General features: G+C 48.5%; 1 protein-coding gene and 1 long non-coding RNA gene across 5 annotated transcripts; one reads left to right on the forward strand and one right to left on the reverse strand.

Annotated features, from left to right (window-relative positions):
- Window positions 1-254: 254 nt before the first annotated feature.
- On the reverse strand, window positions 255-4,887 carry LOC109491753. 2 transcript variants are annotated; one of them, XR_006585841.1, is made up of 4 exons: window positions 4,730-4,881; window positions 3,928-4,642; window positions 2,446-2,539; window positions 255-1,540 (listed from the first exon to the last, which is right to left on the reverse strand). It is a non-coding gene; the product is annotated as an uncharacterized LOC109491753 (long non-coding RNA). The 2 variants fall into 2 exon arrangements; XR_002145209.3 differs by having other exon boundaries at window positions 3,928-4,887.
- A 113-nt stretch (window positions 4,888-5,000) lies between these two features.
- Window positions 5,001-24,969, forward strand: LOC101083444 (baculoviral IAP repeat-containing protein 3). 3 transcript variants are annotated; one of them, XM_023239038.2, is made up of 9 exons: window positions 5,001-5,223; window positions 9,530-12,594; window positions 12,704-12,803; window positions 14,179-14,257; window positions 17,320-17,368; window positions 19,294-19,536; window positions 23,039-23,293; window positions 23,714-23,755; window positions 24,100-24,969. In XM_023239038.2, exons 2-9 carry the CDS (start codon window positions 11,682-11,684, stop codon window positions 24,291-24,293), a joined length of 1,875 nt encoding a protein of 624 aa, XP_023094806.1. In that variant the 5' UTR covers window positions 5,001-5,223; window positions 9,530-11,681; the 3' UTR covers window positions 24,294-24,969. The 3 variants fall into 3 exon arrangements, with proteins under 3 accessions (XP_023094806.1, XP_023094807.1, XP_019666764.1); XM_023239039.2 differs by lacking the exon at window positions 5,001-5,223 and adding an exon at window positions 5,252-5,604; XM_019811205.3 differs by lacking the exon at window positions 5,001-5,223 and adding an exon at window positions 8,397-8,518.
- The last annotated feature ends 1,385 nt before the right edge of the window (window positions 24,970-26,354 follow it).

Here is a 26,354-nt window from a genome sequence, read left to right on the forward strand (position 1 = left end):
CAGGCTCTGAACTGTCAGCACAGAGCCCGATGTGGGGTTTGAACTCATGAACCGTGAGATCACAGTCTGAGCCGAAGTTGGACGCTCAACCAACTGAGCCACCCAGGCGCCCCACTGATTTAGTTTAAAAATAGAAGATTTGAACAGTCGCTTCACAGAAGAGGGGATCGAAGTCATGAAGGCGCATATGAAAATATATTCATCATCAATTACCAGGGAAATAAAAATTAGAAGCATAATGAGATACCAGGACGTACTCCCAGGAAGAGGTCAGATTTAGAAAGTTAACAATTCTAAGCCTAGGAGGGATGTTCAGCACGTAGAGTTGTTACACATTTGCTGGCAGGGTGTAACGTTCCTTGTGAAAACAAACACGCACCTACCCCACGCAATTCCGTGTCCGGGCGTTTACAAAACAGAAACGAATCCGTAGAGTCGCACAAAGACTCAGACCAAGATGTTCGTAACTTCACTCTGCATAAGGGGTCAAACCAGGAAATAACCCAAACGTCCATGAGCAGGAGAATGAATACACAAATTATGGTGATAGACACCATTTGTCAGTAAAATGAGCAAACTGCTAAGATGTGGTACAGTGTGGATGAAACTACAAATAGTTAGTGAAAGAAGCCTTTATGAGTGCACACCATGCAATTCCACTTCTGTGAAGTGTGAGAACAGACAAACCAAAGCTGAGGTAGAAGATACCAGAACAGTGCCTGAGGCGGGGAGCCGGGCTATACAGATAAGTATTGACCGAAAACAGGCATGAAGGAATTTCCTGGGGTGGTGGGAAAGTGTTCTTGGTATCGGTCTGGTTGGTGGTCCCCCAAGTATACACATTTGTTAAGATTCATGAGCTGTGCACGTAAGATGTGTGCACTTTGACTGTGTAATGTAAATTATACGGGTAAAGTGCTGTCAGGACAAAGAAATCAAAAGTAAGCCACCATGTATGAGGCCCAGCGTCATCACTTTGTCTACACGAACAGACACTTCCAGGTAAACTTCTTCATTAGCACTTGTTCAAGGCTGATCTGTGTTTTATTTGCAAGTTACGAAGTTGCCAACAGACCAGGAAATCCCCAACATTCACAGTGACTCGTATTTGCTTTGGAATCAGGAACACCATGTCCCCTCTGTTAGATTTCACTTTTACTTTCAGTTCTAGACTCCGGGGCAGAATTTCTATGTATCTCCTTAACTAAAAATCTACTAACTTAGAGTGAAATACCCTTGGACTGGCGCTGAAGTTGTTAGAGCACTTACGACCACGTGAAATTCCTTCCAGAGAGGGAGTATTTTTTTCATCATGATCGCCCTCAAGGGAAACAGATATTTTAAACTTGATTTAAATAGAATAGGATAATGAGAACACACCACAGCTGAGAGTCCTAGAAGTTCCAAACCAGGAATGGGGTGAACACGCTTCTCATACCCTGCTTAGACAGGAACAGCAGAAGAAAGCTGTTGTAAACCAGATACTAATGGCCTCGTGTGTCTATCTTGTCATTGTCCTGAAGCATTTCCTCGCTTCCTTCTGTGTGTACAAGAGTATTGGAGAGAAAACATATTTAGGTAATGTTTGGGTGCTGTAAGGAAGAGTGGAGTTTTTATATAAAATAGTTGGGATATTCACAGTGTTGGGAGGGAAAAGGTAAGTTATCTTTCACTATTTAAAAAATGGGTGCAGGTTTAGGAGAGAGAGGGTCCAAGTGGATACACTGAGTCCGTTTTTGTCATTCAGTCAACAGAGATTCATTGAACACTCCCTATTTACAGGTACCCTGCTTGTACTAGAATAGTGTGCTGAACAAAATACATGCAGCCTTGCTCCTGTGCACCTTAGCATTATTATAGGAAAGCAATTATTTTTAAAACATCAATCACTGGGGAGCCTGGGTGGCTCAGGCAGTTAAGCATCTGATTCTTTCTTTCAGCTCAGGTCATGATCTCATGGTTTGTGGGCTCGAGCCCCACATCCGTGCTGACAGTGCGGAGCCTGTTTGGGATTCTCTCTCTCTTCCTCTCTCTCTCTGCCCCTCCCCTGCCCATTTTCTCTCTCTCTCTGTCTCTCCTAAAATAAATAAGTAAACATTTTTTAAAAATCCATCGTTAAAGTTGCGTGAAATGTTGCGGAGGAGACGTGGTGATGCACTCCGGGGCCTGGCAGGTACGTCTCCTCTCCACTCTCATTGTGCCGAAGCACCTGGGAAAGCCAGTCCCACCGGGATTCCTCAGGCCGCTGGTCGTTCAGTTGGGACAGGTACTCCCTTGGGCAGGCTCACCACGCCTTCACAAAGATTAGCCCCAGGCAAGTGGGAACTCAGTGTTAAAGGAACGGACAGCCTGGTGCTTCAAGTCCACGTGGGGCTCTTCCTAAACCTGATCAGCCTGAAAACAAGAGCTGCGAACGGGGCCAGGCTGTCCCGCCTTGTCACCAACCTGTTCACCGTGGGGCTCTCTTCTTGAAGAGAAGGCTTCGTGCTCACCCATCTTGGCTTGTAAAATAGCGTCTAACCCCAGGTGTAAAGTCTTCCTGAACAATTGGAGATAATTGGCATTAGTGCTGAGAACATGAATGACTCTCAAATCTGGGTATAGCGCTGCCAGATGAAACCTAGGACAGCCAGTTCGATGTGAATGTAAGATCATCAATGAATATGTATTGTATGAGACAACCTTATACCACCAAACTATTTGTTGTTTTATCTCAGATTTAAATTTAACGAGGTGTCCTGTATTTTCATTTGCTAACTCTGGCAACTCTCTCTGGGAACAAAGGGCCTGTGGTTTCCAAGTCACCGATTTCAACAAAATTGAGCTGTCTGCTAGTAACTAATTACAATTTTTAATTAAAGATCATTAAAGGATTTTGGAGGTATAAAACAGGAGGTCAAAATATTGTGAAAAATTGACAAATGACATTTTTCTGGTCCTGTCTATACTTACTTATGTAAAGAAGGTTTTCAACACTTAGAATCTTTAGCAATAAAAGGAGCAGAATCTATGCTGGGCCCTATTATAGTTAGTAATAGGTAATACTGATGAACACACAGTTGAACATTGTTCAAATATAAGCTGACACCCCCACTGAGATTGCATTTATAATAGAGTTTTACTTTTTATATTTAGTAATTATCAACATTTGTGATCTACATTTTTTAATTTTTAAATCTTTAAAACTATTTTAAAGTTTGTTTATTGAGAGAGAGAGAGAGAGAGCAGGTGAGGGGCACAGAGAGAGGGAGAGAGAAAATCCCAAGCAGGCTCTGTGCTGTCAGCGCAGAGCCCGATGCAGGGCTCAATCCCACGAACCATGAAGATTATGACCTGAGCTGAAATCAAGGGTCATTCGCTGAACTGACTGAGCCACCCAGATGCCCCTGATCCGTATTGTTTTCACCAACTGTATAATAAGTATTGAAACTAGTATCAGTAATGCAATCAAAGAGAAATTTTTAACACTTAGAGCCTTTTGATCACAGGAAAAAATAATTTCAAGTGTTATTTATTTATTGAGAGAGAGAGAGAGAGAGAGAGAGAGAGAGAGAGAGAGAGAGAAAGAGAGAGGATCCCAAGCAGGCTCTGTGCTGTCAACAGAGCCGGAGGCTGGGGGTTGGAACCCATGAACTGTGAGATCATAACCTGAGTCGAAACCAAAAGTCAGACACTTAACCAACTGAGCCCCCCAGGTGCCTTGCTTGGAAAAAAACGAATTTCAATTTATACACATTTTGTTTCAGAAATATGTGCCAGGGTGATCATAAAGCTGCCCCTTGCAAACATATATGGAAATACTGTGGAGGCACCAGAAACTAATATAACACTGTATGTTACCTATATTGGAATAACAAATAAAATTAAATAAAAATCTGTGGGGGCAGTAAAATGTTCAAGAACAAAACGCAACGCTATAATATTTACAGTTATTGAAGCCGAGCTGATGTTTAATGGACGATGGTGGGTATCGAATGGCTGGCTGTGGTATTTGTATTCGACCAATCGGTTGAAAAGAGGGCCGGATCCACTGTGTTCCAAAATACCTATGTCTGCATTCTGCAGGTGCTTCGCAACCGTGACAACTTTTATGCTTTAAAGTTAAAAATGTCCAGAGGAGTTTCGTGTTTCAAAAATCCTCTTGGTGGCTACAAGATCAAAAGCATATAACGCCCACAAAAAAGGTTTTCAGTCACCTCCAAGCTGAGTCGAAAACGTCTTTGCCAGGTTTTGAACGGGGCAGGGTCGGAAGTGGACTGCGATTTCCCCGTGACATGAACTCAGTCACGTTGGCCCCTTCCAGCTGGAGCCCCGACTGCCCTGGGCGGCCGGAGCCACCGCATCCTGAAGACGCCCCAGCCCGTGCCGACTGCGCCGAATGGAACGGGCATCCGTTTTGTTTCCACGGGAGGAAGAATTCCCGAATAACGTTACAGGATTTCCTTTGGCTCCTGACCATCTTAGCTGTGCTGGAAGGCGGGGCAGTCGGTTGAGCGCCCCTATCCATCCGGTACCCGGCAGGCCGTCCCCCCGCGTGCGCCGGGCAGCTGGAGGGAGGGCAGGTGCACAGACCCCGGTGTCCCGGAGAGGACCGCGGTCACTGAGAGCTGTCCGGTGCGGGACAAGAGCCTAAAGGAGGGGACTTTTTTTTTTTTTTTTTTTTTATAGCCAGGCCCACCCTAGTTACAAAAACAACCAACCAGGCGAAAACAAACACGCACACACACACCTCGCTACCGGAAACGAAGAAGGCCACGCCGCCGTCCCAGGCACTGCAGCTAGGCCCACGGGGAACCCGCGCTTCCGCCCGCGCCCTCGCTCCTGCCACCGCCGGCGGGGACGCGCGACCGGGCCGACCCCGAGCACGCGGCCGCTGCCCGGGCGCGAGCGCGCGGCGCCGGCCCTCTGAAAGGCCGCCCGGGGCGGGGGGGGGAGGGGAGGGGGGGTGGTGCCCGGGGTCGCGGAAATCCCCCGGGGTGGGGGCGGGGAGGGCTGGCCAGGCCGCGGTCAGGGGAAGTGCGTGTGGTTACCGCCCCGGAGTTCCCCCTCGTCCCGCGAGGAAAGCACCGGCCGCTGAGCCGGACGCGGGCGCACGGACGGGCGGGGGGCGGGGGGGTCGGCGCCAGGCGCTAAAAGGCGGCGACGCCCTGCGGCGCGCACCGGAGCCGGGCGACGGCGGCCACCGACGACGCGGCCGGCACGCGCGGGCCCTCGGGGCGGCAGGTGCGCGACGGGCCGCGAGGGCGCGGGGGCGTGTGTGCGCGGGCGCGGACCTCCCCCGGGGCGGCAGGAGGTAACGGGTCGCCGGGCGCGCGCGCGCGCGCGCGCGCGCGCGGGCCTCTCCTCGGGCGAGGGGCCCACGGGGCAGCGGGTGTGCGGGTGCGCGGACCTCCCCTCGCGCGGGCGGGGGGTTCACGGGGCGTGCGGTGGAGCGCGAGGGTCGATGCTCCCCCCCCAGCCCCTGCCGTGTGCACCCCCGCGCCAGCCAGTGGAGGGCCAGTGCGGTGGGAGGCCCTCGCGGCCGGGGTGACCCCAGGGCCAGGAGGTGTCCCCGCGCCTCGGTGGATGCCCAGTGAGCTGCGGGACAGGGCGCCCCACAACTTGGTAGGGAGGCCCCAGTCGAGTCCTGCTCAAACCCGCGGGGGAACGACTGTTGGAATGTTCGCACGTGGTGGCACAGAGAGTAGATTTCTGGTCGTTTCCCCGGTGGTCGGTGCCGGGACCCTGTAGACCCCTAGAGTGAGTGGTTTCGGGTTCAAATCTCACGGTCTCCAGAAAGGGGTACCGTTATTATCTCCGTGGACAATGAGGGAACTCAGGCTCGGGGACGTTTTCTTGCCCAAGGGCACCCCTCCGGTCTCGGTCACCTGAGTGGAAACTTAGGAAGCCTGACTTCAGACCCTCGTATGAAACCGTCCGGAGCAGACTTGGGAGTCATTACTGTAAAATTGATGTTCTTAATGCTGTGCCGGTGACCCTGAGGGTGTTGTCATCACCGGGCGCTCAGTCAACTTTGCTAACATTCACTCTGAACTTCGTGTCTACCTTCCGCACGGTGCCCGGCAGATGCCGGCAGTGGGTGGGCCATCCAGGGCTGAAACCTGGTTCTGATCCGGAGGAGCTCACATTCCGGGGAGGCAGAAAGGGGCCAGGGTCACAGCTGTGCATTTGTCAAGCGCCCAAGTCGGTAGAGATGGCCACCAGCCCTGGGATCAGGAAGGTTGCCGACGTCACGCTAAGGGTAACGAAGAGGCTGATTCTGTGAAGGAACCTCTAGAAAGGAGACAGGACTCCCCAGAGGGTGGCATCACAGTAGCCAGGGGACTGGGACATATCTAAGAGGCGCCAGGGCCAAATGTAATTTCCCCTGGTTGTGGGGAAGAAGGCGTTGGCGTTAACGATATCGACAGCACTTTTAAGTGGTGCTGGCTGAATGTAATTGTACAGGGGGGTCTCACCCAAGGCCCTTGGCGGTGAAGACAAGGTGAGACGCAGGCACCACCTGGGCCTTGACATTAGGGTTTGAACCGCACAGGTCCCCTTATGTGCCTGTGGTTCCCCTGAGTACGGCACAGCGTTGTAAATGTATTTTCCTTTGGTTTTCTTAACATTTTCTTTTCTCTAGCTGGCTTTGTTGTAAAAATACAGTGCATAGTACATATAACGTGCAAATACGCATTAGTCGAGTGTCATCGGTAAGGCTCCTGTCAACTGTAGTGTGTTACTAAGGTCTTCGGGAGTCAGCAGTTACGCTCAGATTTTCAACAGCCTGGGGAGAGGGGCGGGTGCCCCTGACCTTGCATTGTCCAGGGGTCCGCGGCAGTCGCCAGAATGGAAAGTGGGGTGGAGAGAGGATTTTTGTTGGTGTTTTCATTTTGAAACCGAGACAGACTTAAGCTTGCTTGCTACATCGAGGGAAGGGTCCGCAGAGAGGAAGGGGTGAGGGACTGGGGCGGAGAGCAGGATTTCTGAGGCAGCGGGTAGGTTGTGAGGCAGAAAGGCATGGGTTTGTGGAAGTGAAGGTCTCTGACAGAAGGCACAGCAGTCTAGCAAACAGGATGCGGGCCAGTGGAGGAGAAATTTGAGGAGGGCCCTGCAGGTTTGCAGACTTGCAGGGGCCAAGGAGCTGCCTAGCTCACCAGAGCTGTGGCTGTGCTAGTCCCCAGCCTAGGGCGGGAGGCATGAGGGTCCCCAGCCTGGGGGGAGGGCCGCAGGGGAGGGCCTCATCCTGGGGGAGGGCCACTGGGGTCCCCAGCCTGGGAGGAGACTGTGGGCCCCCAGCCTGGGGCAGGAGGCGTGAGGGTCCCCAGCCTGGGAGGAGGCCATTGGGATCCCCAGTCTGGGAGGAGACTGTGGGCCCCCAGCCTGGGGTGGGAGGCGTGAGGGTCCCCAGCCTGGGGGGAGGGCTGCAGGGGGGGGCCATTCTGGGGGGAGGGCCACTGGGCTCCCCAGCCTGGGAGGAGACTGTGGGCCCCCAGCCTGGGGCAGGAGGCGTGAGGGTCCCCAGCCTGGGAGGAGGCCATTGGGATCCCCAGTCTGGGAGCAGACTGTGGGCCCCCAGCCTGGGGTGGGAGGCATGAGGGTCCCCAGCCTGGGAGGAGGCCATTGGGATCCCCAGTCTGGGAGGAGACTGTGGGCCCCCAGCCTGGGGTGGGAGGCATGAGGGTCCCCAGCCTGGGAGGAGGCCATTGGGATCCCCAGTCTGGGAGGAGACTGTGGGCCCCCAGCCTGGGGTGGGAGGCGTGAGGGTCCCCAGCTTGGGGGGAGGGCTGCGGGGGGGGCCCATTCTGGGGGGAGGGCCACTGGGCTCCCCAGCCTGGGAGGAGACTGTGGGTCCCCAGCCTGGGGCAGGAGGCGTGAGGGTCCCCAGCCTGGGAGGAGACTGTGGGTCCCCAGCCTGGGGCAGGAGGCGTGAGGGTCCCCAGCCTGGGAGGAGGCCATTGGGATCCCCAGTCTGGGAGGAGACTGTGGGCCCCCAGCCTGGGGTGGGAGGCGTGAGGGTCCCCAGCCTGGGGGGAGGGCTGCAGGGGGGGGCCATTCTGGGGGGAGGGCCACTGGGCTCCCCAGCCTGGGAGGAGACTGTGGGCCCCCAGCCTGGGGCAGGAGGCGTGAGGGTCCCCAGCCTGGGAGGAGGCCATTGGGATCCCCAGTCTGGGAGGAGACTGTGGGCCCCCAGCCTGGGGTGGGAGGTGTGAGGGTCCCCAGCCTGGGGGGAGGGCTGCAGGGGGGGGCCATTCTGGGGGGAGGGCCACTGGGCTCCCCAGCCTGGGAGGAGACTGTGGGCCCCCAGCCTGGGGCAGGAGGCGTGAGGGTCCCCAGCCTGGGAGGAGGCCATTGGGATCCCCAGTCTGGGAGGAGACTGTGGGCCCCCAGCCTGGGGTGGGAGGCGTGAGGGTCCCCAGCCTGGGAGGAGGCCATTGGGATCCCCAGTCTGGGAGGAGGGCTGTGGAGGTCCTCAAGCTTGCAGGGAGGCCTCAGGGGTCCCCAGCATATTTGGGGGTCTGCGTGCTGGAAGAGGGTAAGAGAGTTTGAATCCATCTGGGGTGGGCAATTTTTTGTACTTTATCATACAACTGTTGCCTGTATTTCCGCAGGCATGCACGTGCCTTGTGTTCACCCCCAGGCTTCTTCAGCGTAAGGCCTGTGTAAGCAGTTCACAGTCTCAGATGTATAGAGGCCAGGCAGGTGACAGAGCGAACAAATCTGGGGGTGTCTCTTTTAAACAAAACCCCACTCTATTTATGCATTTGACATGTAGGAATATTCTTCTTCTCCACAAATAGAGGACTCTCATTTTTCTCCAAACTTGTCTCTCTTTGTCCACCTTGCATTTTTGGTACTTTTGACAGACACAGGTATTAGAGCAGTCTCACTCCCTTGCTGACCGTACTGTGAGAAAAACCACAGTTCCAGTTCAGGGACAAATGTATCCGTATCAGAGGGCCGGGGCGTGTGCCCTGTGTGAAAGATGAAGCCGCTGTGTGCCCGCCGGCCGCTTGTCACCCACTGTTGGCAGTCTGGTTTTCACAAGGACCTGGGATCTAGGGTCATGGGAAATCTCTTACTTTTAACAGTGTTAGTAATGAAGCAGGGCAAGTACATTAAGTAACAGCACTGTATCCGTGTTAATTTCCTGGCCTCCATAGTTGTATCTATCGTGATCTTGTAAGATAGTAGCTTTGGAGAAGTTGAGCGTAGGGTATGTGGGAACCCTCCCGTTTCTGTAACTTTTCTGTATGTATGAATTCATTTCAAAATCCAAAGTTAAAAAAATGAGTAAAATACCGAGACCCAATTCTGTGAAAGCCGAACATAATAATGCCCTTGCTGGCCACCCGCTGGAGCCCTCTGCTTTTCACTTGGGATTTCGTGGCCTCTGCAGTGCATCACACAGCACCGTGTGTTGGGCAAGGTCGCCAATCAGCAAACACTAGTGCTCTGGCTTGAAGAACATGTTTACAGGGAGATCGTTGTGTTGTATCTGTGAGGTATTTGACTTTTAAAACTGTCTTTTTCTCGTTTGAAACAGGTTTTACAAAAGAGGCAAAGTGTTCTACCTCTAGATTTTTTCCATTTTTTTTTCCCCGTACATCAAAACATCTCAAAATGGAGGCCTAACACCCTTAAAAGGGACTTAGTCTGATCTCCGGGAGGTAGTTTTGTGCATGAAGAAACAAATTAAGTGTGAACTGGAGTTTTTATTATCCCAAAGGATGTTAATTTTAAGCAATACAGTCTAGTGGCATGAGGTGTAACTACGAAGTCATGATGATCTCGTCTTTGAATTTGACTGGTGGATATAAAGGGAAGTGATTGTAGCCAGAACAGAACAGAGAGAAGGAACTTGTGTTTGGTAAGACCTGAAAATGAGCAACAGTTATCTAGAACAATATTCACCCCTCTACTAAGTTAGAGAAGCACGCAGGTGAGGCCTCTGACAGGTCAAGAGACTTCCATGGTGACAAAGAAATGTCCAGAACAAGACTTTGCGGTGCCCCAAGTGTCGAGTATGGCACACTAGCATGGACGATTGGTAAAGGAATGATCTAAGCACTTATCTGAATGTGCATGTGTTAAAAGTCTCAAGTTCGGCTTGTTTGAATGGGCTGTTATCTCTGAGAAGGATGACGGTGAGAATGATGGCTGGATGGTCCATTTTGGGAAAAGAACAGACGCACGCAGACACAGTGACTAGCCCCGGAAGGGTTTCTGCAGTAATGTGTAAAATTTTTGTCCACTGCTGATGTTAGACACAATAACTGATCTCTGGAACAGAGCTACGTTTCTTATATCACCTGGAAGTAAAGAGCCAAAGTCGCAGCGGAAACCCCAACACCTGTGGGACCCAGGAAACTGCGCAGAAATCACGGCTAGAGAAGCCACGAAGACCCGTTTGCAGATTGTTGTTCATGTTACTGACACAGAAACTTTTTACTGATAGCTGGTCGTAATTGAGGAACTCTGAACTTTCACAAGGTCTCTGTTTGGCAAAAGGAGGGGATTGCGACAACGTAAATTCATTATTTTCTTGTTGCGATGAATTCTGGCTCAAGGTATGCTGTCTTGGGGATTTCTGACCAAAGCCACATTTTTACACTTCGATTATTCATCTTAGTATACAGACTCAGCCCTCTGACTTTTGACTGTTTTAAGAAACAAATCCATTGTCAGAATAGATTTGGTAGTGTCTTTCAACAGCGTGAAGCTGAGCCTAAAAAGACCAGTTGAACAAACACATTCTTCTCTGAGGATTTATTTGAAATACAGTATTCAGTTTGCTAAGTTCTGCTGGAATCACTAGGACTAAGTAAGCAAGCCTCTGACTATGGGAAGTAATTGTCGTTCAGGTAATTTTGAAACAGGACTTAAGATGCATCAGCCAATTCTGTTCCCACTTCAGCTCTTCATTTGTAGGAAAATTCTAGATCGTTTTGTTTTCCCTATTACAAATATTCTAGGAAGAAAAATTACTTAATTTGAGCACGATTTGGGATAGATTGTATTCCATCGCATCTAAGATGTCACTAATTGGAAAACACACCATTATTTTATGTAGTTCCAAGAAATAAAAGCCCTGCTAATTAAAATACGGTATTTGTTAGCTGAAAGATACCTCTTGGTAACAGAGGTGTTAAAAAGATACATCCTACAATCAGTGAAATGACCCCAATGTACTTGTTTCTTCTGTTCAGGCAGGTCTTACGCTTTTCTTCTGGCTACCAAATTTCATAATTAAAAAAAAAAGCAAAATAAACATAGTTTGGATTTTTTTCTGTGGAGCACGTACAGGGCATAGGTTTCCTCCCCGAAAACAGGCTGGCAGTGTGAGCCCCACGCCTGGTCTCCAGGCCAGCCGGGCACCGTGAAGCCCCCCCCGCCGAGGCGCTGTCCTGCCTGCAGGGGTACCCGACGCCGAGTGGCATCTTGGTGACCTGAAGCGCTCCCCGCTTGTGCGCAGGGTTTTGATTTCCACGACGAGGTGCCGTGTGCCATCGTGCTCGCGCTGTGTGTGTAAAGATTATGGAAAAGTGCAGTTGCACACACTCTCCCCCTACCGCGTGTCAGCGTCGAGCTTAGAATCTCACCATGCGGAAGCCCTGAATACACAGAGGGAAAGAAGGACAAGAGACTTCCTGTTCTGGGTGTCCGCCTAGTGATAAAAGTAACCACCGTCCAGAGCCATGCACAAAGCTACCTCCCCAGAGAAAGGCTGGTCCCTTTGCCACCCCGTCCGTTTCGTCATGAACATCGGAGCAAACAGCACATTGTCATCAAAGCTGCTGAAAGGCGGCACCGTGTCGGGGCTGAAATACGACCACTCGTGTGAGCTGTACCGAATGTCCACGTTCTCGGCCTTCCCCGCCGGCGCCCCCGTCTCGGAGCGGAGCCTGGCCCGGGCCGGGTTCTACTACACGGGCCGGAAGGACAGGGTCCGGTGCTTCTGCTGTGGCCTGACGCTGGACAACTGGAAGCAGGGGGACAGTCCCCTGGAGAAGCATCGGAGGCTGTACCCCAGCTGCAGCTTCATCCAGAGTCTAAATCCGGTGAGCGCTTCGGGCGCCCCCTCTCAGCCCGCCTGTCCTTCCTCAGGGACGAGCTCCAGGCTCTTGCCGCCTCCCAGCGTGGAAAACGGGGGCTGTCCTAGCCGCTCCTGCGCCACCTTCCCGCAGAACCCTGTGACCTTCAGAGCAAACCAAGGTCTCTGTCCCCGGAGGACGAGTCCCCACCACCGTGCGATGGAGGCTGAGGAAGCCAGATTGCACTCGTTCCAGGGCTGGCCCTTGACCTTCCCGCTGCCGGAGCAGCTGGCCAGAGCTGGATTTTACTACCTGGGCCCTGGGGACAAGGTGGCCTGCTTCGCCTGCGGCGGGAGACTGAGTAACTGGGAGCCGGACGACGACGCCCTGTCGGAGCACCTGAGACACTTCCCCTTCTGCCCGTTCGCAGAAAGCCGGCTTCAGGACACCTTGCGGTGCGCCGTGTCCAACCGGAGCATGCAGACGCACGCGGCCCGCTCCCGAAGCTTCTGCAGCTGGCCCCCCAGCGTGCCTGTTCTCCCCGAGCAGCTGGCCCTGGCTGGCTTCTACTACATGGGTGAGGGGCCTCGTGCGGTTGCGGGAGAACGGCCCGCGTGTTGTGCCTTAGCTCGTCGTAGTGGGCACCTTGTGTGTATTCACGAGTCTTGGTCCAAAATTCGTTTCAGGGCACAGTGATGACGTCAAATGCTTTTGCTGCGACGGTGGACTGCGCTGCTGGGAATCAGGAGACGACCCGTGGGTGGAGCACGCCAAGTGGTTTCCAAGGTGATTGTTTTGAAACCCTCCGTGCGAACGTTTGTCATCGTTATGGGATGGGTTGTGTGTGTTTACCTGACAGTCGGCTGTTGCTTTAGTCTTTCTTTCAAAAATGCACTCGTGAATAAATTTAGGATGAATTGCTTAGAAAAATAACTTAACCGTTTTGACGGAAGATACAGGTTTATGGTTTCCTGTGTACACACCTTGTAGAGAAGTACAGAGAAGAAAATGTAAACGTCCAGAAACCTCATTATCTAAAGAGGACCACAGTGAGCATTTTAGTGAATATCCCTCCAGACACCTCTTGAAACATACGTACATCGGTAGATGAGCGTATACAGTATTAAGTGAATTAGATATTCTGTATACCGTTTTGAAACCTTTTTTCAGTTAGCCTCACGTCTTGGACATATTTCCATTTATTCAGCATTTCATGTTAATTGATCATCTGTTGCCAGGCAGTGTTCCAGGGGGTTAAAATACTCAGTTGAACAAACCCAAGATCCTTGGTCTCACACATTAACTTAATAGCCAGAGAAGCAGACACTTCATAAAGACTTAAGAAATTATGTAGCATGTTGGAAGATAGCAAGTGCTACAGACAACGAGAGAAACAGGATGGTGGGAAAAATCAGAAGCACCAAGCAGGTTGGAGTATTAAATAGGGTGATCCGGGTCAGTATAGACACATCTCTCCTCCTTTGATCACTACAGAACATTTCCTTGTCAGTTCCTACACTTACGTTTGATGATTGCATGCTTATTTGTGCTCTCGCTTTGAAATTGAAGTCAAGAGGCTTCCGATGGTATTGTTCACGGTCAAAACTTCTAGTGTTTCTAAGAAGTGCTCCTAGCTTTCCATTGCGGGAACTTTGAGAATATATAAAGACAAGGGTGAATCTGGGTTCCTATAATTTATACTTGGGTCACAGTGGGTGTGTGTGATCTAGGAACTGCTGACTTGGGACCATCTGTCTTGTTAGAAAATGTGTTCACCTTCCTCATTATTCCCCTCTTGCTCTGCTTCGTGTATTTTTAACTTTTAAATGTGCAGGGTTTATGAGAGAGCAGCATTATTTATTAGAGAACTTTCTCCCTGTCTCTTGACTCTGTTCTCAGTGTTCAGAGTGTATTTGGCAATCTGCGAAATTTTGAAGAGCACAGCCGGGAGCTCCTAGTGGAGACTGAGAGCCCCGTGAGCCTTGTAGCTTCAGCGTTGGTGAGGCACTGTGTGCAGTCTCTCACGGCATCTTGCCTCTTCCCATGTGTGAAATGAATGTTAAGTGCTGATATGTACGTTTATGTTCACTGGGAATACTTAGCTGCCTACAAATAATGGGGTTAAAACAACCCCCCAGACTTAACTTTGTTCGTATTTCAGGTGTGAGTATTTGATACGAATCAAAGGACACGAGTTCATCAGTCAGATTCAAGCCAGTCACCCCTGTCTCCTTGAACAGGTATGGGTGGCTTTTACAAATCATTGGTCAACAACAGATAAATTATCTTCTGCTAATCACAGAGAGGAGTACTTAGCGAACAAAGAGTTGCTTTAAAAATATGTTTCATTTTTTTTTATAATACCCAACATGATCTTAAAGCTAGTCTTCGCATACAGATGGCGATTTAGAGACCTACCGAAAAATAATATTTAAGGTATGGCTCTGAGTATTTCTGTAACAAGGTTTCAGTAAGTTAAATTATTTGAGGGAAAAAATTGGCATGTAATAGTTTTACTATACAGTTTTTTCTTGAAAAGATGTGAGAATGAGACTTGTACTGGTCCTTCTCCTCTTCCTGGAATGAGATTGCTGGGAAGAGGGCAGAGCAGGAGGACCCTCAGCTCACCTCGTCCACGCCGGATACAGCTAGAGAACAGCCACATCAGTAAATAACCCAGAAAGTGGCCTGAAGACTGGCCACACAGACTCTACAACTAAATATAGAGAAAAGGCCACATGGAAGATGGCAGGAAGGGCAGGGACGCAGTGGGCAGCTCAGTAGACTGCAGGCCATCTGCGGGAGAGAGGGAGCCACAGGTGCAGAGAGGGGGGAGAGAAACAGACCCTCACAGCAGGGATCCCACATGGGCAAGAGAATCCCCGTGACATCTGGCTTTGAAAACCAGAAGGGCTGAATTTTGTGAGTTCTTACAACCATCAGGACTAAAAACCTGGAATTTTAAAAATTGGCATGCTCAGCTCTGGAACGGCCAGTAGGTAAGAGGAAACTGAGTCCCCACCATTCGACAGCACAACAAACAGCCCGCGGAGATAGAGAGTACTAAGCAGCAGTTTGGGGCCTGTGGGAGGCAGAAGTGTTTACTCCTTTCAGACTTCACTGAGGGACTTCTCTAGGAACCAAGGAGCTGGCAGGCACCATTCCCTTACTCTGTCCCTCAGCGTAAGCACGTGGCCACCTGTGGGAACCAGGGCAGCGCCTACACCTGCTACCTGACTTGCTTAAATCACACCACCCCCTCTGCTGGGCCCAACCCAGTCCCCGTGCTGTGGGTCCCCTGCACCCAGAAGATTGGCATGAACCTTGCTAACACCACGTTTTGCGCTTTGTGGATCCATCTCATCCAACATGCTCTTGGCCGGAGCTCATCCAAACGGGGGCTGCAAGCCTGGCGGGGCGCAAGCAGCCCCGACGAGGGCCAGTGCCACTCCGAAATGAGTCCCGCCCCAGGGGGAGGGGAAGACAACCACACACACCAGTCCCAACTGGCTGCGGTAGTGGGGGGCGGGCAGACATCTGGTCTGACGGCAGGCCCTGCTCACCAACGAACTTCTCAGGGAGCAACAAGCACAAGGCCGGTGCTACTGCATCTCTGGCGAACCCCTGCTCTGACTCAACTCAAACCCAAGGTGGCCCCAGACTGGCCCACAAACAGCCCAGGGACAAAACCCTGCCCACAACAGGCAAAGACACCCTGTGCGGATGACTGGACTTAAGGCGGAGGGAGCTCAGCCACCACAGGAGGGTGCACATCACATACAGGACATGTCCCTGAAGGGCCAGGTTCTGGGGAACAGGGGACAGCACAGCAGGACATGGAAAGTTCTCTCCTTCATAAGGACACTACTTTCAAAAGCAGGAGATGGAGCTGACTTTCCTAACACACAGAAACAGACACACAGACAAGATGAGGAGACAGAGGAATATGTTCTAAATGGAAGAGCAGGAGAAAAATCACAGTATGAGACCCAAGCAAAACAAAGATAAGTAATAAGTCTGATGGAGAATTTAAAGCAATTATCATAAGGATACTCACTGGACTTGAGAAAATAGTGGAAAGTATAAGTGAGATCCTTACATAGAGATAAGGAATAACATAGCAGAGATAAAGGCTCACTAAATGAAATAAAAAAACCTGGGTGATGGAATGAACAGCAGGACGGAAGAAGCAGAGGAATGAATTAGTGACCTAGAAGGCAGAGGAATGAATGGAAAGTTATCAAGCTGAGCAGGAAAGAGAAAAAAATTATGCAAAATGAGAATAGACTCCATCAAGCATAACAATATTTGTATTATTATATGGATCCCCGAAGAAGAAGAGAGAGGAAAAGGGGCAGAAGATTTATGTGAGGCAATAACAGCTGACAACATCCCTGCTCTGGGGAGGAAAAACAGAAATCCAGATGTAGTAGGCACAGGGAGCCACCAATAAAATCAACCCAAGGAGGTCTACACCAAGACACATAGTAATTAAAAAGTGGTGATAAAGAGAATCTTAAAAGCAATAAAAAAAAGATATTTGCATATAAAGGGAAACCCCATAAGGCTAGCAGGGGATTTTTCAGCAAAAACTTGGCAGGCCAGAGGGAATGGCAAGAAATATTCAAAGTGCTGGAGGAAAATAATCTTCCTAGAGGGGCGCCTGGGTGGCGCAGTCGGTTAAGCGTCCGACTTCAGCCAGGTCATGATCTCGCGGTCCGTGAGTTCGAGCCCCGCGTCGGGCTCTGGGCTGATGGCTCAGAGCCTGGAGCCTGTTTCCGATTCTGTGTCTCCCTCTCTCTCTGCCCCTCCCCCGTTCATGCTCTGTCTCTCTCTGTCCCAAAAATAAATAAACGTTGGAAAAAAAAAATTAAAAAAAAAAAAAAAAAAGAAAATAATCTTCCTAGAAAAGCAGATAAGAATTTATATAATAGTTTGAGGGCTACTTTGTAGCCACAGTCAGTAGAACTGATCTAGGGTCCAACTTATCCCCAAAGGATGACCCAGGAAATGTCAGGTGTTTGGGATGAAAGGCAAACAATGATTGTCTCATATCAGTGAGAAGGTGTAGCCCTTTTCTTGCCTTCATGAATGAGTATTGGCTTCATCAAGAGTAGTTTATGGCATAGAGAATTACTTTTGAATGTAGATGCAATATTGCTTTTGAGGTAAAAAATCATTTGCCTATAAGCTAGTCAGTTTCCAATAAATTGAATAAAATAGATCTCTTGACTCATTTATATTATAATGGACAGGGTAAGACTTATATCTATCCTAATTTATATACTTTTTTTCCCTGCAGTTGTTATCTACTTCAGACAACACAGAAGATGAAAATGCTGAGTCACCAAGTATGTATAATGATAATAATTACTGCACTTAAATTATTTGTTAATGTTTATTTATTTTTGAGAGACAGAGTGTGAGCAGGGGAGGGACAGAGAGAAAGGGAAACTCAGAATCCAAAGCAGGCTCCAGGTCCTGAGCTGTCAGCACAGAGCCCAACGTGGGGCTCAAACCCCACAAACCATGAGATTGTGACCTGAGCCAAAGTCAAACGCTTCACTGACTGAGCCACACAGGTGCCCCTAATTACTGCATTTAAATAGAACCTTTTGGTACTATGGTGATTGAAATGTGATAATAGTAATAATGTACATTGTATGATCTGGACTGTGCAATGCATTCTCAAATTCATTAAGTCGGTATTTGTCAAACTTCAGTGTGTATCATATTTGCCTGAAGAACATTAAAAAATACTACAGATTATGGAGCACCTGGGTGGCTCGGTCCGTTGAGCATGTGACTTTGCCTCAGGTCATGATCTCTCGGCTGGTGAGTTCAAGCCCTGCGTCGGGGTCTGCGCTGATAGCTCAGAGCCTGGAGCCTGCTTCAGATTCTGGGTCTCTGTCTCTAGCTCTCTGCCCCTCCCCCGCTTGTGCTCTGTCTCTTTCTCGCAAAGTAAAGAAACATTAAAAATTTTTTAAAAAAATATTGCAGATTTCGGGTCTCCACATTAAACCTACTGTATTGAGTCATGGTATCTAAGGGTGGGACTTGACTATCTGTAGTTTTAACACACTGCTTACATCCAGCCTCACCCTTGTTCTCAGACCTTGTGGGAGCGCGGGCACCACGACATTAGCTTGCTCACATATTCTTCCTATAACATGATAACTCTGTTATCTAGTGTTTAATTCACTTCAGTAAATATTTATTGTGATTCTGCTATTCTGAGGAAAAAAATAGAGAACAGGGTAAACATACGTCCTATTCTCGTGAGCTAATAGTGCAAGAGATACAGACAAGGACACAGGGGAAGGGATATGATGGGAAAAGTGAAGCGTGCTGGGCTCTGGGGGTGCATGAGGGGCGGGTCACCCAAACTGGCAAGATCAGAAAAGGCTTTCCAGAGGAAGTACTTGTCTTAGCACAGAACTGAAGGCAAGGGTAGGAGTTAACCAGATGACCAAGGGAGCACAAGAATATTGTAGGCAGAGAGAACACATGAAAGTCTTAAGCCACACAAAAGAGCAGGCACATTTGAAGAAATGAACAAAATTCTGTATGGCCAGAAAAAAGTAGGATCGCGAACAGATACATGAAGGAAGCCGGCCAGCGCTAAGAGTGGTCAGCACTGCGGGCGGGCTTGGACCCAAGAGCCACCAGTCTGTGACTTCTGGTCTTGAGTGTAGAGCGTGAATGAGAAAGTGGCAAGAGATGAGGCTCACGAGGTGAGCGGGGCCCAGATTGGGTGCCGTCTTGTAAGCCCCAGTTGAGTGTCTGTGAGAACGAAGCAGTTGTCGATGGAGTTTCAGAAGGAGTACGACACAGTCAGATCTGTGTGTGGACAGGCACTCTGGTTGCAGGGCCGGGAAGGAAGTAGACAGGAGAGGTTCAGTAGGAGGCCCTGCGGCGACGGAGTGAGCGAGGACAGTGCCTCTTTGAAAATTCATGAAACATACTGGATTTAGAAAGCTCCTTTGTTCCTTCATCACGGGGAGAAAAGAATGTTTGGTGGCCGGTGATCCTCGACATTCTGTTTCTTTCTCCCACTCACAGTTATGCTGGGGAATGCATATTTTGTATCGGAATACGATATTCCATATTCTTATCTTCGTGACTGAACGCGTATATCATTATTTTAAGTTTAACAAAGTTAAGACAAAATAATGGCTCTACATTTTCTGGACTTTATGTTTTTAAAACTAATAACTTTCAATTCCAAAAATATGTAGACTATCCCAACATGTGCCAAATTCTCGACTTTATGTAGTTGTTCATTTTGGGCCGGGAGAAAGTTCCTCCGAAGATGCCGTCATGATGAACACACCCGTGGTGAAAGCGGCCTTGGAGATGGGCTTCAGTAGAAACTTGGTGAAGCAGACCGTTCAGAGCAAGATCCTGACGAGCGGGGAGAATTACAAAACAGTCAGTGATATTGTATCAGATTTACTTAATGCAGAAGATGAAATCAGGGAAGAGGAGAAAGAAAGAGCCACTGAGGAAAAAGAATCAGGTACATGCATTTAGTAATCAGTGTCTCTTTCTGTATGGAGTTCATGTCTCTAAGTTACTGAAAGTATGCTCATAGTCCAATCAGATTTTATGTTCAATGTTCTGAATTTGAATTCTGGAAATTTTTACATTAAAATATATTTGAGAGGCGCCTGGATGGCTCAGTCAGCTGAGCATCCGACTTCGACTCAGGTCATGATCTTGTGGTTCATGAGTTCGGGCCCCGCATCGGACTCTGTGCTGACAGCTCGGAGCCTGGAGCCTGCTTGGGATTCTGTGTCTTCCTTTGTCTCGGCCTCTCCCCTGCTCATGCTCGCTCGCTCTCTCTCTCTCTCAAAGATAAATACACATTAAAAAAATGTTTTTTTAATATTTTTGAATTGCTCATTAGTAAATTGAAAATGTATATATTGAATGAAAGCATTTTCTTTTCTTTTTGAATGTTTATTTATTTTGAGAGAGAGTGTGTGTGCATGCAAGCAGGGGAGGGGCAGAGAGAGGGAGAGACAAAGAATCTGAAGCAGGTTCTACCTCAGTGCTCAGCATGAATTATTCAGGCCTGCACACCCCCAGGCTGGCAGCAACAGAGCCCAAGCTCATCTTTGACCATCATCTTTGAGATCATGACCTGAGCTGAAGTCCAGAGTTGGACACTTAACTGACTGAGCCTCCCAGGTGCCCTGAGTGTTAAGGATTTTCTTAACTTATATTTTTACTCTGGGTCGTTGACTGTATATGTAATCATATATGCCTCCCTAGAACCAGGGGCAAGTATGTATTTTAAAATTACCATCACAGTGTGTCTCAGCCTAATGACATTATGATAACATTAATAACATACATTAATGTGTGGGTTATGATTAAGTTTCCTACCTGCCCACACAGGAACCTAGTTCCCCTTTGGGGTGTCTTTTGTTTAGGGGAGGTCTAGGATGCTGTTTCCATTCTCCCGGGACAGGTTATCTTGCCAGCCTTGTCTGCCACTGTATCATCTCTGCTCAGCCTTCCTTTGCAAAACTCTCCTCCCCCAAGCATGTGCATTCCCATCTGGCAACTCTGGACCCTGCCATCCCTCTGGCCTAGACCAAGAGAAATGTCTCCGTTGCCACCCTTTGCTAAGCATGGACCAGATCCGTAAGTGTTTTCAACACGGTTGAAAACAGACTGCAACTTTTAACAAGCTCTTCCTGGAGATGTAGGGATAACAGAAGAGCATTGTGTCACAGATGGCCATTGACGGCTGTAAGTGTTTGGGCCTCTCGGTGCCTCTGAGGCCTTCTTCCTGCGTCTATCTGCTTAGCTTCTGTTCTGGTTCATCTCTCCAAAGTTGTGGCCGTTTTACACACATGACTAGGGACGTCTCTTGCAAAAGCCCAGGTCCCCTGGTATCCCCAAAGCCCAGAATGAGAAAAGTTCACCCCTTGTCTTGTGTAGTGCCATCTGGGATCTGTTTCTTCCCAGGATGATTGACCATAAGATCGTCTGCTCTATGCTTGGACAAGCCTACCGCTCCGGTGGCTTTGTCTTCGGGGCCAACCTAGACGGACGTACCCAATCCTAGCAGGACGGCATCCTAGCTTTACCAAAGCAGGCATTATTCAGTCTGCAGACCCCTGGGACGGCAGTGACAGAGCCCAAGCTCATCTTTGCCTGGCCTCGTCAGGGTTCCTGTTTCACCGTGAAGTGGAGACACGGCTGCTTGACCTGGTGCTGGTCTGCTCCGACTCAGCTGCTAGTCACCAGCGAGCACTTCTCAAAGTCTGAGGGCATCCAGCTATAAAGCACTTACGTTTCTTTCAAAGAAAATCCACAGTCTGCACAGATGACCCCAGTCAACAGTATACAGCAATTGACATCGTCAGAAAGATGTCTTAGTGTCTCCACACACCCTAATGTCCACACTGGCAAGCACCCTGTGCACATAGTTTGTGCCCCAGAAATACTGTTTGAATGAGTGAACGAAAATATCTCCGTTCAGGTTACTGATGATTTTATAGTTTTCCAAGAGCAGTAGGTAAGTAATTTCTTGACAGGTGTGTAAGTAAACTTAGGATAATTTTTCCAGAACCAAAGAATAGTATGCTTCAAAGGTCTATTCAAGTCTTTCCCTCTTACATGCCAGAATGCGGTCTGTGAGTTTCAGATGAGTCCTTTTCTCCTCAACCACTAGCAATCCAATTTTAGAAGCCTTGAGAATTTCAGAGAACTTGTTACATTTGTCTAAGTAAAATGTAATTAGAAACATAAATGTTAGATGGAAAAACTAACATACTTCAACACCAGGTGCAAATTATATCACTACTTCTCTACCAGAGGATTTACCCCAGTGCATTAGGTGCAAAGTCATAGCCCTCTGGCCATTACTTCTTTGTTCCTTCTGCTCTTTACATATGAAGGCTTGCCTGCGCCTCTGTTCAACGCATACTTGTGGAGCCTTTTCTTTGTGCCCCACACTAATCTCGGTCCTGGCCATTTCCCAGTTTTTTTCCCAGAGCTCCAGCTCTCTTCAAATAGGGTATCTCTGGCCTTGACTTTTTGACTAAGCACTATTTTTTATCCTTTATTAAATGATTCTATTTTTGTGTCCTGTTACTTGACAGAGTTAGCATTTCTAAAATCCAACAGTCATTTCCCCCACATAAGTTTTTTAGATAGCCCCACTTCTGTCATTAGTTATTTTATAGAAAGAGCCTTATGGGTCATGGCAAAATTGTATAATAACGATTAAACTTAGGTTCATAAATCATATTGCCAGGAGATAATAAAATTGCAGAATCTTGAAATGCAAAGTATTTTGCCAAGAGGTCCAAAACCTAGATCTTCAAGGGGAATATGGTGATCCTATAGACAGGAGGGTCTCCTTGACCAGTAGGATTTAATTTTTAACACGCTGTTAATGCCTTTCCCCACTTCCTAGAAAAGATTTGAGTAATGGCAACATCGTGTCTTATTTAGGGAAATAATTAAAATTTCATCTTAAAATGGAATTTTGAAGGAATTTTACGGGTGAACGATCATTTGAGAAATAAACGTTCTGTTGTTTTCATCTCCTGATTTTATCTTTCCCCAAGTTGACTAGACCGAATTGGAATTTCAGTTTTATCAGGTTCTAAATGTTGCTTGGTTAAAGGCTCAGCAGTTGTTCAGAATGTCCAGGAACACAGATCACGGCTCCAGACTGCCTCCGCCTGCGCTTGACTTTCGCGAGTTGTGTGTCGTTTACAGTTTGTTCGCCTCCCAGTGCCTCCGGTTCCTCGTCTGCTGAGTGGGGGCAGGGCGCCTCCCTGGGACAGCTGTTATGGAGGTGGAAGGAATTAATATGTGATGCCAAGTGCTTAACACAGTGATCGTCAAGTTGGCCCAGGCAGCAGGTGGCCCCAACCCCAGCCACCTGCGCTGCCTGACCAATCACGAATTATGTTGCTCTTTCATGCAGTTACGTGTAGGCGTGGAAGGAAGTGTGTGAGCACAGTGGGAACATGTTTGTTTTCTTTTTTACAAAGATGATGTGTCATTAATCCGGAAGAACAGAATGGCGCTCTTTCAACGTCTGACTTCCGTACTCCCCATCCTGGATGGTCTCCGAACTGCCAGAGTGATTACTGAGCAAGAACACAGTGTTATTACACAGAAAGCACAAACATCTCTGCAAGCAAGATTGCTGATTGATGCTGTGTTAGTGAAGGGAAGTTTTGCAGTCACCGTATTTAAAAACTGTCTCCTAGAAATGGACCCCGTGTTATACGAGCGCTTCTTCGGTGAGTGCTGCACAGTTATTTGGGGGATCTTTCTAAGCCAATTGAAAATACGCTCTTCGTGTGACAAGCACTGGGTGTCGTACATCAATCAGTGTTGAGTCGCTGTATCGTACGCCCGAAACGAATATTGCGTTGTTAACGCACTGGAATCTGAAATGCAATTCAATTCAGGTTTTTAAAAAAGAAAATATGCTTTCATCTTAATACTTTGGGATCATTGAAAATAATTCAGTCTAATTTATAAACTATTAATTGCACAAAAAGATAAAAGATTTTTATTGCCTTGATGTCATGACGGTTATGTATAGCATTTGGCCAGAGTCTAAGCTGTTAGTTTAAAAATGTGTTTTCCGTGAATAAACATTAACGTTGTTTGTTATAGTGCCGTTTTCTTTACTGCTTTTTGCTTTTCTCCCTTAGTGCAACAGGACCTAAAGTATGTTCCCACAGAAGATGTTTCAGGTAAAATAGTATTAATTTAACCAGTAGAAAACATTGGTTTTATTTTCTTGGCTTCTCATGGGAGCAGAAGCAGCAAGTTTCCTGTCATTAAAAATTCTTTTCTCTGGGCGCCTGGAGGGCTCAGGTGGTTAAGCATCGGACTCTTGATTTCAGTTCAGGTCACGGGCTCACCGTTTGTGGGATCGAGCCCCCCCAACAGGGCCCTGCCTGCTTGGCATTCTCTCTCTTTCTCCCTCCCTCCCTCCCTCTCCCCCCCCCACCGCCCCTCCCCGCGCGTGCGGATGCTCTTGCTCTCACAAAAAATAAAATTAAAAAACATTAAGAAAATCCTTTTCTCTTGTTAGGTTTGCCAGTGGAAGAGCAGCTGAGGAGGCTGCAGGAGGAAAGAACCTGCAAAGTGTGCCTGGACCGAGAAGTGTCCATAGTGTTCATTCCCTGCGGCCACCTGGTGGTGTGCCAAGACTGTGCCCCTCCCCTCAGAAAATGCCCCATTTGCAGGGGCCCAATCAAGGGCACCGTCCGGACCTTTCTGTCGTGAAGAGGATCCAAAACTGTTTAAACTTTATAACTAACGGATTCAACGTATTGTATTTTTTACTTCTATACTGATTTGGTTTCCTGAGGATTTTTTTTTTTAAATCTGTTTGCAGCTGAAAACCGTTCTATATAAACATACACCTAACACATATGAACCATACGTATATTAGCAGGAGAACACTGGGCTTTCGTTCCTGTGAACAGGAGTAGAGAGCGCACTCCACGCTCACTACTTATTGAAAATCGTAAGTGAAGTAAAACTTAAAATTTTGAAATAAGCTTCCAGAATTTTAAACACGTTGGAGTTGTATGAAGAATCGGGAGAGCTTTGGGGGCGCCTGGGTGGCTCAGGCGGTTGGGCGTCCGACTTTGGCTCAGGTCATAATCTTACAGTTCATGAGTTCAAGCCCCCGTGCTGACAGCTCAGAGCCTGGAGCCTTTCAGATTCTGTGTCTCCCTCTCTCTGACCCTCCCCCGTTCATGCTCTGTCTCTCTCTGTCTCAAAAATAAACGTTAATAAAAAAAAATTAAATAATAAAAAAAAAAAGAATCGGGAGCACTTTGGACCAGTGTCCTGTATGTAGAAGGTCTTGATATTTGTTGAGCGATTTTTTTAGGGCCTTGGTGGTTTTGTAAAGAATGCTGTGAGGAACGTTTTAATAAAATCACCAACATTCCACGTGTTCCGAAAATCTTTGTGTATGGTTTGGCCCCTCCGTGGCTGCCTTCATCCTCCTGAAGACCTCTTGAGTGTTGAGCTGTACTGAGACCCCCTTCTGTAAGATGCTTCTGCGTTTACACCGGGAGGGCACTGGGCTCGCCCAGCCTGGCTCACACCTGCAGGGCTGCACCTGCAGGGTCCTGAGGGCGGTACCAGCAGGGTCCTGAGGGCGGACAGCCTTCTCACCAAGCTTGCTTGTTCATTCGGGAAGTCTCAGGCCTGCCTGCCCACGGGGAGAAGTCCCTCGTTTGGGTCTTACCACTATGGTATGAAATCTGGGATTTAGGAAGTATACGGATTAGCAGCCTTTGGAACCAGCGCCCGGTTCTCTGAATGAATTTATTCTGTACTCTCGGGGCAGCACAGTTTCCTCGTTGGCGTTACTTTTTGGTGTTCAGCACACCCGATTCATAATTCTCTATCCTTCATTTCCTATAGACTTATTAGGGCTTCAAAACCAGAAATGACACAGAAATGGGAATACTGCGGGGGACAAACAAGGGACAACCATCGAAAGCAGCTCTAGGTGTCTGGAAACCCAGCAACCTGGAAAGGTCTGGAACCCAGCAGGGAGGAGGGGGTGTCTTCACGCAGGGAATCCTCAGGTGCAGCTAATTTCGCCTCTGTGTAAAAAGGCTCAGTTGTCTGGCCACATACTAACAGCATCCTCCCGAGTCACTCAGCCAAATTAATTGTAACATTGCCTTCTTGCTTAGGTCGTTTGTAACCTAACATTGTTACAGGATAAATGTTTACAGAGTGTGCTTCCCTTTTTTTTTTTTTTAATCTGGTTCTTACCGCATACTACACACAATATTTTAAATTTGCCATCTTCACTGGGAGACGCCTGTTCATTGCTCATTTTGGTAATACGTTGCTAACATAGCCAGCTTATTCATTCAAATGTTTTGTTATCGCCCTATGTGTTACTTAACGTGAAATTGTGTTTTGGAAAAAATAAATCACTATGGATAGTAAGGGCAGCTTGGTGGCCTGACAATATGTCAGGCCCCGTTTGGGAGCCCTGGATGTGCATTAATTCACTTGATTGTCCCCAGCCTTGACCCCTGTGCCCCTGTCCAACCTGGCTTCCAGTCCCGGAAACGGGGCTCAGTATACAACATATAAAAAGCGTTGTAATTCAGACCTTTGCCCTGAGTTTAACCTCTCCCACTTCCCCATGTGTACCTGATGCTGTTAGCCATTAGGTCCCTTTTTGGTCACCATCACTTAACCATCTTCACACCCCCTGACACCTTACACACCACAGTGGGCCTCATGGTGTTGACTGAGTATATTCCAGGCCAAACTATCAGATGGAACCCTTAAGAGACTCACTGT

Source organism: Felis catus, chromosome D1 (assembly GCF_018350175.1).
Source record: "Felis catus isolate Fca126 chromosome D1, F.catus_Fca126_mat1.0, whole genome shotgun sequence".
Classification (NCBI taxonomy): Eukaryota; Metazoa; Chordata; class Mammalia; order Carnivora; family Felidae; genus Felis; species Felis catus.